The sequence below is a fragment of the Triplophysa rosa genome, linkage group LG19 (assembly GCF_024868665.1).
Source record: "Triplophysa rosa linkage group LG19, Trosa_1v2, whole genome shotgun sequence".
NCBI lineage: Eukaryota > Metazoa > Chordata > Actinopteri > Cypriniformes > Nemacheilidae > Triplophysa > Triplophysa rosa.
The window spans coordinates 14,319,909-14,332,982 of NC_079908.1; the positions used below are offsets into that span (position 1 = coordinate 14,319,909).

At 37.9% G+C, this 13,074-nt stretch overlaps 3 protein-coding genes across 3 annotated transcripts; 1 reads left to right on the forward strand and 2 right to left on the reverse strand.

Annotated features, from left to right (window-relative positions):
• Positions 1-1,633: 1,633 nt before the first annotated feature.
• Positions 1,634-5,218, reverse strand: btc (betacellulin, epidermal growth factor family member). The gene is made up of 6 exons (XM_057360686.1): positions 4,881-5,218; positions 4,283-4,387; positions 3,579-3,696; positions 3,330-3,476; positions 3,069-3,196; positions 1,634-2,040 (listed from the first exon to the last, which is right to left on the reverse strand). Exons 1-5 carry the CDS (start codon positions 4,978-4,980, stop codon positions 3,070-3,072), a joined length of 597 nt encoding a protein of 198 aa, XP_057216669.1. The 5' UTR covers positions 4,981-5,218; the 3' UTR covers positions 1,634-2,040; position 3,069.
• LOC130570393 (myosin light chain 5-like) lies at positions 3,533-8,021 on the forward strand. The gene is given in 6 exon segments (XM_057360687.1): positions 3,533-3,542; positions 7,178-7,267; positions 7,375-7,452; positions 7,565-7,657; positions 7,787-7,850; positions 7,910-8,021. Coding segments are annotated over 6 exon segments (447 nt in total).
• A 242-nt stretch (positions 8,022-8,263) lies between these two features.
• On the reverse strand, positions 8,264-12,994 carry hpse (heparanase). The gene is made up of 12 exons (XM_057360840.1): positions 12,601-12,994; positions 12,358-12,479; positions 11,936-12,061; positions 11,610-11,783; positions 10,917-11,088; positions 10,741-10,788; positions 9,830-9,923; positions 9,557-9,663; positions 9,273-9,387; positions 9,022-9,146; positions 8,787-8,939; positions 8,264-8,646 (listed from the first exon to the last, which is right to left on the reverse strand). The coding sequence occupies exons 1-12, from the start codon at positions 12,825-12,827 to the stop codon at positions 8,487-8,489; spliced, it is 1,623 nt and encodes a 540-aa protein (XP_057216823.1). The 5' UTR covers positions 12,828-12,994; the 3' UTR covers positions 8,264-8,486.
• Positions 12,995-13,074: the final 80 nt, after the last annotated feature.

Genomic DNA, 13,074 nt, shown 5'->3' on the forward strand with positions numbered 1-13,074 from the left:
CGCAGACCACTAACGGAATTTAAAAACCGTCCAAACGGACTTCAAGCCTATTTCTGCTTTTACATACATATCATGCCATAAAAGGCTTTACAATTTCTGAAAAAATGTTAAAGAAATGGGTCAAGAGAACTGCTACCAGGGCATAGCTATCTAGTTGACATGGTTGTGATAAATATCACAGAAAAATATCACAAGCTCCCACAAACTGAGGTGCTGGATTCCCGTCCTTCAGTCACTAACAGCAGGCCAAGGCTATTTATGGCTGTGATGGAACACGAGGTCTGGTCTGCTGGTCACACCAGCTAGTTTCTATTGGCATCGGCACACACTGAGGCCTCAAACATTTACGAGTAATAAACGTTCTTAAGACACAGCGGCTCTTCAAAGCTTTATCTATAATGATAAAGAATGAATGATGCCGCAAACTGGATTTTGGAGGACAGCTGTAATTTAACAGGACAAAAACACAAGGTGTGGACGGATGTCTTTGAAGTTGGATTGGTGGAGAATTTATTCTAGCTAAGCACCTTTGTACATACCATGGATGTTTTTCCCCTTTGAGGGAAGAAAAAGATCAGTTTATGGAACAAAAGAAACCTTCACCTTATTTACAGAAGAGAATGGAAGCATTTTACTTACCTCAAGAGGCATTGGTTAAACAATGCTTATGACCCTTTAAATTCATTTAAAAGGTTAAAATTAAAGTATTACAAAAATACTGACATGAGCGAGTTCATTTTCCGTATGCTGTAAAGTAAATCGCTGCTGTCTTTTTGAAACCTTGTATCTCCATATTTCGTGATTTAATTTTTTCCCTTAAATTATCATTATTAGTCACCCTTTATGTTTGTCACTAGGTTTTGCAAATATCTAAAAAAATTATATTTATTTAAACATTGACAACTTTGACAACACAGTATGCCATGCCACAGTACCATTTCATTTCATGCTTTCCTGTAGCTCAGAGCGCTCGCAGCACTCCGGAAAGTCGAACTATTTCCATCTCGATGCCGCGGTGACGCGCCTAGAAAATGATGCACGTCGCGACCGCGTCGCACCCTATTTGCGTGCGCCTGCATTTAATATAATGAACATGCGCACGGAAAAGACGCGAAATGTGAAATGGGCCTTAGAAAAGCAAATACATTATTTCCATCATGTATGACGCAACCAACAAATACATTTCTCTGAACTTTCATGAAGAATATCGGTAACACTTTAGAATAAGGTCCTATTAGTTAACATTAGTAAATGCATTAGCTAACATTGAACAATTTAGTTTTTCAGCATTTATTAATCCTTGTTAATGTTAGTTCATGTCAATGCAGTTATTCATGTTAGTTCATGGTGCATTAACTAATGTAAACAGTGACAACAATGAGTAAATGCTGAAATTAACATGAATTAATATTAATAAATGCTGTATAAGTATTGTTCATTGTTAGTTCATGTTAGCTAATGCATTGACTAACTGTTAACAAATAGCACCTTATTGTAAAGTGTTACCAGAACATCTTGTGTTATTCCCTTCCAAATAGTTATTAGCAGACAAATGATTACAAAAAGTTATATTTTTTAATAGCTAATACTTCTCTCTGAACAAATCTTTAATAAACACAACAATATATTGTTACATAAGTTTTTTAATTTAAAATGGTCAGTAGACAGTAAACAAAATGAAAACGTTCTATGTACACGTTGGAACAATAAATAAAGCAAAAATCGGTTAGGGGATTTTAGACATGGTCCTTATCATTACAAATATCAAACAATGATCAATTTAGGTAACTGCATTTCGGGAGAACTTTTCCAGACAGTATTGTGAATATGGCTTTGAGTTTAATATAGGTTACTTTTCATGGCAATTGTTGTGCAGTGAATGGGGTAAACAGCAGCACACAGAACGGCAAATATTGTCTGACACGCCATAAGATATCTCCCAAGTCAACTCTTGATACTGTAAAGCTTCCATCACTCTCCAGACCAGATTTTCACATCATAAGAATTCACCAACCCTGGCAGGTGCACTTCACCGAATGCCTAAAACACACAGATCATCACACTGAAATATGTTCAAAACTTGGCATTTGATCATAAAAAGCCAACTGTAAGGGGAACCAAATCTATTCTGCTAAAGTTTTCTTTGTTTACAGAGTTTGTAGTGATATTCTACTCTATCCTAAAACAGGCCTGTTAAAGATCTGGGTGCCATGCTCTGTCAAATGAACAAACAAGTTCTAAACAGAGTCCAAATAAAGGAGACAGTGTCAAACATGTCCCTTCTTGTTTACTTACTTTGCCGTTTAGAGCTGGAGTGGCTTGCAGTGCCTTTCTTAAATGCTTTAAGCATAAAAAATAAGAATTGTCATTTTTAATTTCACTGGGACTTTAAGCAGCTTAAATAAAAAATGACAAGTCTTATTTTTTCATGAAATATGGCAACGTTTATAGTAAATAGCTTAGCAATGTGGGTCATTTTCTTTCTAAAATTCATGTATCCTCATAATCTTCAGTTAAAATCCGAAAATGCACTTATGCCCTGAAATGATTATCCATCTCAAATGACGTAAACTAGATGGCTTGGCCGGAGCATCCGTTAACTCCTCCCCAGACTGTCAGTCTGTTGCCAGTTTCATTTCTAAATCAATGCAACAGCTTTTTTACACATCCAATCAATTCGCAGTGAAAAACGCAAGCCACGCCCACTAATTTTCTCCTTTGAATTTCCTTTTCACTCGGAAATCTGTCAGAAATACGGAAGTAAAAACGATCGCAACTTCTGGTTCACGGGGACTTTAAACTAAGAGTGAATGATAGGTCAATGTCCTTGTATGGTGTGGAAAGTCAACTAGTTTTTATAGACGGGATCCCTTTCTGATTCAAGCTTATGTTTAATTTGACAACGAAAGACATGGATAGTTTGTTTAATTTAGAACCAAACAACTGGCTTTCCATCGCATGGGTGTACATGATCTAACAACAAGTGGCCCTAATGCACCATATGGTTGTGTACACTGACTTAGGCAAGAGAAGAAATTACAACTGACAAACGAATTATTAATACTCACATCATACAGCATTCGTGTCTGAGGTGTCGACAGGAGCAGATTCGTTTGAGTTTAGTGAGCTGAGCTTCTCAGCTTCATCTACAGATTCATTTTTCCTCCTTTTTTTCCTACACGGGTTATATCGTTTACTGTGAAACGAAACAGCCAAGAAAAGGGGTTAAACATTAAAGGTTAAACAAACACTGACTTAACACTATTTTAATCTTGAGACTACAATGGTACAGTACATTATATAAAATAATGCTGCTGTGCATCACTTACTGTGAACAGATGCATATAAAGATGATGAATAGAATCAGAAACACCAGTACTGCGACTACACACGCGATGACGATTTTCTCTCGTTCTCCTACATGTTGACTTATATCGTGATATTCACACCTAGTGCCGATATATCCATATTCACATCTGTGCAAAAATGGAAAAGAGAAAAAAGAAGATTTTTCCTTTCAACACATGATTTCATGAGCTCTCGTTGGCTGAGAAAGGGCAGGTTGATCAAACTCTCACCTGCATGAAGGAGTGTTTTGCTCCTTCACAAAACGGCAGTCACCATTGATACAGAAATGCCTGAATTCCTTCGGACACTCTGAGAAGTGCCCACTCCACTGGTGGTCATCTTGTGAATCTGTCCAGCATTAAAGTGAGACATCACCTCAAGTTTATGATGCTTAAATCATAAAAACTACTAAAACAGCCGTGTGATATACAGCCTAGCAATACAAACGTAACCAAGGTGAAACAACAACACAGATTTTGGCGCTATTGTCCATTTAATCTTTTACAAAATCTCTTGTGCCATATAAAAAGAAACAGTGAAAGGCCAAACTTAGTTCAAAGGACTGAGATGGAAAAAATGCTGGGCTTAAAAGGCAGTCCCGCTTGAAACCTGAGCCGGGACTCTGAATGAACTAAGTTGAATGGAAAAGGGTCTAATTACCACCTCTGGCTACACGTAACATGACCTCAGGTCGGTAAGAGAAGAGGACCTGTTACACAGAGATGCTAAACTTGAGCTTGTGTGTGAAAAACCACAAAAGTGAAGCTAAAAAGATGTAGTACTTGAATAATCAACTATATCATTAAACAAACAATAATACATTTCAATATAATAATGTCCAGCAAATGCAAGTGACTGTGACTCCAATAAACAATTTAACAGTTTGCTCATTCAACCAGAACTGGGATACTTAAGAGGTGCTGATGTTATATACCTGTGCAGTTGCTGCTGTTGTCATGGTGATGGCAGGACACAGTGCTGTTGGCTGTTACCTGTGTGGTATTCCATTCAGCCTGCGAGTATTTGCATAGGGCAACAGCTGAGGGCATAAAGCAAACAAATCACAGGTGGAACGATGCATGTCACTGAAACAAATGTACAACACTGGCCGGAGATTGCTTTTTACTATTTAAGGCAAAGGTTATTCAGAACCATAGACGCAGTCATGCCTTTGATTCTAGTAACTCTTTAAAATCCCTCCCTACGTTATTAACAATACAAGGTCTTCAACAAGCCGACTTTCAGGTCTAAATATAGACACTTTTCAGACAGAATAAAACAAGTCATACGCTGAACTAAAGTAACCACCCATGGGTTCTTGATGTCATAAACACTGTGAACATAAACAGCTATTTCAAGAATGAAAAGCTGGCAAACTGGTGCTTCACACAATGTGCAGCTACACGATGTCAAAGGAAACGAGTTAACAGGTGCCAACTTAACTGCGTTACAAGTCATAACAACAATAGCTTCCAAAAACACCCTTTAAGCACTAAATTTACACCAAACAAGCCTGGTGTTGTGAATCTTACCTGTGATGATTCCCAATATGAACCTGTAAGTCACGTCCATTTGTAATTCGGAGTGTCGTGTCAAATGGTTGAATTCATTCCCAGTGTCGACGCTACACATTCATGCGCCCTGCCCGACCGCAGGAGATCATTTTAAAACGAGTATTTCCTTTATCGATTACATTAATTCAGTCACTGATGACGTTTCAGCGGTTTTCACAAAGTTCTCTTCTAGCTTTTTCAAGTTCACAGACAGGCGGTTGCCCAGCGATTATTGAACTACGAGTGGGAGGTGCCTGTGAGTTTTCTCCGCCCTCCATCTGTGAATGAACATTTACTTCAGTAGACTCCTCTATGTTTAATGCTTTGGCAATATTTTACGTACACAATCATTCCAATAATGTACCTTGAAATATAAAATTATGTGCGAGAGAGAGAGAGAGAGAGAGAGAGAGAGAGAGAGAGAGAGAGAGAGTAATTACTGCGTACCCACGACCCCCAAAATAACAGTGCCAGTGACTCGAGACCCCCACTATCCTCGGAGGTGGTTAAAGTAAACAAACGTTGCGCGCAAATGCACCTATTCTACCCAAACGCAAGTGACAACACAAAAGAGCACACAGTCTAACATAATATTATTTTATAGGTATTTACTCATTACTTTACTTGTTATACATAAACTATGAACTATTACTACCGATGGACGAATTTCATCAAACTAATTCGAGTGCTGATGGATGTGCCTCTTTTACCTGAGGACGATGGTCCCTCTGACTGCGGCGCTTCTCCGCCCTCCCCCGCTGGCCTCTTTGGTCGAATCAACATTTCATTTCGACAAATAAGAATATCCTAAATTTAAAGCCTGAAAAATAATCTGCGTGCACATGGGACTGTTTAACGTGGTGTTGTATATTGACTTGCTGCACCAAACCTAACCTATCCTATCCTAATAACCCCACTGACTACCATAGTAGGTAAAACTATGTTAAGTGCCCCAGAACTGTTTGCTGTCCTACATTCTTCAAAATGTTTTCTGTTGTGTTCAACAGAATAAAAAATATGATAAAGTAATTTACCTACTATGGGAGTCAATGGGAGGCAAAATCTGTCTGGTTATAGCCAGGTTTCTTCCAAATATCTTTCTCCGTGTTCATCAGAACAAAGAAATGTATACAGATTTGGGACAACTCGAATGTGAGTAAATGATGACAGAATTTTCATTTTTGGGTGAAGTATTCCTTTAAAGAAGTTAAAATTTAAAAGTTAAATTTGTGTTAAATGTATGCATTTTGTGTCAAAGTAACAAGAAATGTGTTAATTCATTGTATAGCCTACACAGCCAGATTTTGTGCTAAGAGTTTAGAAAAATTGTTAAAAGTATTGAAACAATTGTCATAGCAATTCTAAAAAAACTGTAAGCCTTTAACGAGGGATCAATATCGCCGCCTGCTGGGGAAACGAACCTATTGCAGGATTTTGTCCTGGTATGTCAAATTTTAGTCACTTTTTAGGCTTGAAGTAAATTAAACTCTCAATAAATTACTATAAATTTGACGTGTAAAAAACTGTGTAATAGTCCTCTTTGCAAACATGGCAGGTGGTTTCAAGCACCGGTTTGAAGTACCCATTAGTTTTCAAAAATAGCTTATCTCTTGAGGACAATTCTTGTTCTGGTAGTTTATTTTATACTGCTGTATAATGTTCCTGTCATGCTCTTTCACTCTTCTATTGCTTCAAATGTTACTCAGAATTGTGAAAAAATGTAGAAATGTATTATTGAACACTTTGTTCTCTCACCCGCCACACTGAAGTTCTAGGTCAAATGGATGTGCGTTATAAAAAGACCTATAAATAAAATACATACATCACATGTTTATAACTACTATCATGATTTATCATAATACTCAGTAATAGAAACAAAGAATACTTTAGATGTTCCCTGCCTCAAGAGAACTGTAGTGTTGCCTTGAAACTGGCCCATTTATAGAGCAGTCAGTCCTAACTGAAGGTCCCGATCAGATCTGTTCTCTCTGGAGACATACTTGATGTTAGCCATCATGTTTGAGCCTGACAGCTGCTGTACACAAGCTCTGAACCATATTAGTCTGACTGACACATTTGGATCTCAGCATCACAGAGGAATACAGTAGGCTATGTTTCCTTTCTTTAGGAAATATAGAGGCATTAAAACATTGGATCTTGCTTGAACAAACTTCTTTAAATTCATGTGTTGTGAATAATAGAACGTCAAAAGGTATATGGTGTATCACTGGGGCAGCAAGCTATTGATTTCTACAATAACATGTTAACACTTCCAGGTCAGACCAAGAAGAAAGAAGGTGGTAGTAAGCCTGCACAGAGGGCCTTGTCCAGCATGTTTGAACAGACCCAAATCCAGGAGTTCAAAGAGGTGAACCCTGAACTGTCTAGATAACATTTCAAGGCAATTTCGAGAGATAGCCTCTTACCAGCAAATACAGTATATGTGAATTCATGACTAAAGCTTTTTGTATATAAGCTTTTACACTTATTGATCAAAAGAGAGATGACTATATTGACAAGAAAGATCTAAAAGACATCTGTGCATTGTTTGGTTAGCGTTACAAGCAGATTGCATGCCTATCTGCTGTGGACCATACCAGTCACACGAATGAGACAAATATCATACACAATGTTGTGATGACATGCTTCTCATCGTTCTATAGATAAGTTGAACATTAAAGATAGAGCTTGAAGACATGTTGAAGGAGGTGAGCAGGTCATCATGTTTCTTAACCTGTTCGGAAAGAAACTACATGGTGAGAACATCAGTAAAATATTTATTTTCAAACCTTTTTTAATAAATATATTGAACCGTTTGCTATTTCAATAGGTTTTCATAAGGTTTCAAAGGAAAGTTGCATGATTAACATGTTTTCTGTTCGCAGGTACAGACCCTGAAGATACCATTCTGTTTGACCGTAAGGGAAAAAGCTTCATACATAAAAAGGAGTATTTAAAACTCGCCTTAAACTGTCTTAAACCAATTCTCCTAAAATGGATGAATGCAGGTCTAATAAATTAATTTCATACAGATGTTTCAATTACATTGACAAAGCTGGAAATCTCGACTACAAATCTCTCTTCTACATCATCACGCATGGAGAGAAACAAGAAGAATGATCTTCTATATGTTCTTTGAAACTATTCAAAATAAACATTAAATTGCTTTATCACTTTTTAAAAGAAAATGACAGGGTGGTGCCTGTACGCTATTATATCAGCTTTACTTAATGTTGTAAATCTCTTTTCAACCCATAATCAGGCTACTATTTTAATATGATAAACATTTACATTGACCTGTGAATGTGATGTAACATGTCTAATGTAAATGCTAATGACAACACAAGTAAAATATTGCTCGAAATCCTTTTATTTGAAAACAAGAAAGTGTTATTAAAACGGGTCAAGCAGTTTCTGCTTCATTACAAGGATTATAAAACAATATTTTTTCAGTCTGTTAGTGGATATAAATGTTTCATAAATAAAATTTCTGATTATATGAAAATATAATTTAAATTCAAATAATGTTTTTAAAAATATTTTTTGTCCCTGATTGAGTAAAAGCAGCAGTCTTCGATTGAGAGCTCATTTGCATACTGGAGCTCGTGCATCAGTTACGACATAGAATGCAAACGAGAACCCGGGCAGCTTGATGGGCTCTCCAGGAGGTAGCTCAGATCCTTGCAGAGCAGGAAGTGTACGGTCATCAACCATCTTTAGCACTTCTCCATTCAATTTAACGGACCTAAAGATAGAACGATACAAGTGATTCATAATCTCAAAGCTGGTTGAAAGTTACTTGAAAAAAGCTGCGTTATGGAAAACAAGCCACCTCCAGAAGACAGCTGAATTGTTGAAAGATGTTATAAGGGCATGTCACGCTACCTGGAATAAAGGCTCTGTTTACCAGGTTCAGGTGCTTGTAGAACAAATTCTTCAAAGGTGCTGTTGGCTATATAGGAAGGCAGGGTAATGGTGACTTGACCTTTATTTAAGTTTAAGGCAAATAACGTCACAGCACCCTGTTTGTAATGTGTGCTGAAAAAAGGACAACATCATGTGTCAAACCCGGACATGCATGATTCTCAAAAAATGTGAGTAAACTATAGAAAACAAGTACCTTTTTCTGTTAGTGCAGTGTAGGTATACCCGTACTTGCTTCTTTGTTGCAAAATTCGTATGAACTTCTGCTTTTATGACCTCTGGACCAACAAGCCTTTTGTATAGTAATGACAGCCAGTAATCCTATTACAAAGATAAAACTGCTTAAAATACAGAAAAATAATCAAATAAAAATATAATGTGAGACTGATCTATGTTCATACACCGATACAAGATTTCACGAAAGTCAGACACAAAAACAACACTTACCGGAAGCGGATCTAGGTTATCATCAACCAAATGGTACGTGCCAGAGCCAATCAAAACCTGTCTGATAATGACATCTAGACCAAGCTTGGCACCGAGCCCAAGTTTATCCAGCCACCTTTAGAAAACAAAGCATAAACAACAAACATAACTAATTTACTAAAAAAGCAAAACCATTTAATCTTCCAATTCCCAAAAATGGGAACTCATGCAACAACTTGTGTCAATCAACTGACAAAATGTTTCTTTTTATACTGGTGAGATAAAAATTCCCATTGCTGACTCACATGAAACCAGCCGCAAATGTGTCAGAGAGTCCAACGGCACCACCGCCATAAGCAGAGCTGGTTTCTCCCAGCCAAACTTTCTTTCCTGTAGAGACGGACTTCACTGTCTAAACACACAGTTTATCGGTTGTACATGTATTAAACATTATTACAACTGAATGTGATAAATGAAACATTTTATGTTTCCGCCAATGACGACACTCTTTGAATCCTTAAGCGTTCTCATGTCATGACACTGTTCTTATTTAAATACATTATGCAAAACTGCTCTACCTCAAGGACCTCATTAATTTTTGTTGCCAGGGTATCAAGCACTACTGGATTAAGGAAATCCTCCAAAGATGTGTCTCGACCATTCACGTAATAGCTGTTAAAAAATGGAAAACAGAAGATAGGGTTGTTCCGATACTAGTATCGGAAATGCCACCAATACCACATAAAATTATGGTATCGGTATCGCCGAGTATTTGAATCCATATACCGATCCGATACAATTTTCTTAAACATGACCTAGTAATGCCCGCTAGCTTTGATTAAAGGCTGCAAATGGGAAATCACTTCTTCGCTGCTCAGAATGCAAACATAGGAAGTTGTGCTGTGTCGTCACAAGCAACCACTGTTTAGAGCAATGAAGAAGAAATGAAAATGTGCTAGCAGTATGTCTGCTGTTTGGCAGTATTTCAGAGTGGACCAACCAGCCAGTAACTGCGACTTAATAAAAATAATTACTGTAATAATATTACTGTCAAATGTCTGTCGGATAATAAAAATACTCTAGTTTATTGTATGTATTTGTTCATGTTTTATTAAGGGATAAGTCTGCAGCACACCATAAAATTATTCTATCAAAAATTCACAAAGGGCAAGTAGTATTTACAGCTGTATACAGATACACACCCAGGTATCGGATCAGTACTCGGTATCGGAATCGGGAAGGGAAAAAGGGTATCAGAACATCTCTAACAGAAGGGCAATCATGGTTTATGTTAACAATCTTTTAATGAGTGTACATCTACCTCATAGAGGATTAACTTATTGATTGGTGAATTTGCCAGCTGTGGTGAAAACACATACAAGAAATCTCAAGAACAGAAACCGTCTGCCTCTGCCAAGCAAGAGCGACACAACATAACAGACACAACATAACAGCTTGCAGTATCCTATGGATGTAAATCACAACTTACTGGTGCCAGGTGCATGCAGTAATGGCCTCTGCTCCAGCCTCCAAAAACCTATAAAATTAATGTTTAACCAAGTAAGAGGAAACTCACGCCACATGTCCGTTGTAAACAGCCTTAAGAGTCATAGATTAGACAAGACGGCAACACAAAATATACTGAATCATCCATTAAAATCTTACCCAGGTAGCAAATCTTTGCGGTGGTCGTGTGGTTGACTAACATCTGGTCCATACAGTCCCGTTGAGTTGTAGAGTATGGATTTCTGAAGGATCTGATGCAAATGGAAGAATTCCTGACCGAGCTGGTACCCGTCTACTCTGATCCCGGCCTTTTTTTCATAGCTGTTGGGTTCTAAAACAATATATTTATAATGTTGTGCCATCACCACAGACCCCTTTCACCCCGGCCACAACTTGTTTGCACTTCTCCCCTCAGGCAGATGTTACAGATCTCTGCCCATCAGAACATCTAGACATAAAAACAGTTTTTTCCCCAATGCCATCACCAGCTTAAACAGCTAACACAGAATTGTTACCTGTTTTTATGACTTAATACCGGTCTTTTTCTCTGCAATTAATTTCTTCACTCCTAATCACCACCTCTCTCTCAAGTAATATGTCAATTCTATATCTCTTTTTCTTTCTTTACTACTACCTATATTTTACTTACTTATTGTTCCCGTTCTCATGTCATGTGTATATGTTTTTCTTATGTACCAAGAGCTTGTAAAAAATAACCACAACAAATTCCCCGCGTGCTTGCTTGCACACACTGGGCCAAAAAAGCTTATTCTGATTCTGATCACCTCAAGTGTACATCCCCAAAATGATACCAAATTACTGTACAAACATCTGCAAAAATCTGAATCCTACCATTCCCCAGCTCCCAGGACATGACATACTGCCTGGACCCACAGTACTTCAATAGCAATTCTGCGTTCGTGCTGTCCCATGAGTTTTCAGGGGTTCGAAGCAAAGCATTCAAACCAAAGATGAGATCCAAACCAGAGCAGTTTGCAAAGGCATAGAGGAGGTCAACTGCATATTCTGCATGAAAGACGTTTCATTTTCAGATCCATAAACATGTTAATTTTATGGTAAAACGTAAATAAATGTACTTACAAAATTGCGCATTGTTGTACTAATAAAGGATACATTTCCCAGATCTCCACTATTTGACAGAAGTGGAATGAACTCACCTGAGAACTTCGTCTTTTTGTATTTTCCCTCAACTTCCTCTTGAAGTAAAGTCTTTGACTGGAGGACCCATTCCTGCTTCAATTTATTTTCCAGAAATGGTGGTAACTCAAGTTTTTCACACACATCTGCAGAAACAACATTAACGTTACATGCATTTGATGAGGTACAAAATATTATTTTGTTTGGGCAGTAGCTTCTGACATTCAGCAGGCTAGTCTATAGGGTACATTCTAGTACACACCGTCTAGTATGTAAAGGCTGTTTGTGTGAATCACGTTACTGTTCTCTCATTAAAGCAAAACAGGAGTCATGCTGTAAAATCAGATGACAGGCTGCTTTATCAGCTGTTGTAAATACGGATGTGGTTACTGCTTTAAAATATGTCGCCTTAGAATGCAAAGAAAATGAAGAAAGCTGTTACTGTTATCTCTTGCTTGAAAATATCTTCCTTGTGGTCTGAATTTCATGAAATCTTGTTTGGTTCCTCCAAATCGCAGGAAGGCTGGGATCAACGCTTTGGCAAGTGTCCTTAACTTTGGCGAACTGTGTAAACAGCACATTGTCTCTTTGATGTAAGGCAACTTTAAAACACCAATTTTAGACGTATTGATGCTCGTTATTTTTAATGTGGGGTCTGTTTTAAGATAAGGGTTAGCCTACTTACTTCAGTAGATTCATGAACTTCTCGTCGGACATCAAACTTGCATCGATAGCCACGGAGAGAAACCTTTCACTGACCACACGGACCACACGGGACAGATCCAGATCAACATGGATGGGCTGACCACCATCATCATCATCGATAGATGTCACTGTCTTACCCCCGACACGCAACACACGAAACAACACAACAAAGACGACAATCGCAGAAACTGACGCTAAATGCTTCATCTGTTCAATTCACTGCGAACCTTTTCTATTTGACTACATCAGTTACGAAACCTCTCCCTAAACACAGACGCGATGCTTTATATAACCAAATCATAAACGTGAGACTCCGTCAAACTACTTCCTATTTCTTGTTATTTTGTACAATAGAAACTGCAGTGCATGACAAACGAATAGTTTAAAACATGTCACGCCGGCGGCTGCTGGGCGGAGCTTCAGACTGATTCAGTAGGTGTGTGAGGCGCTGCGC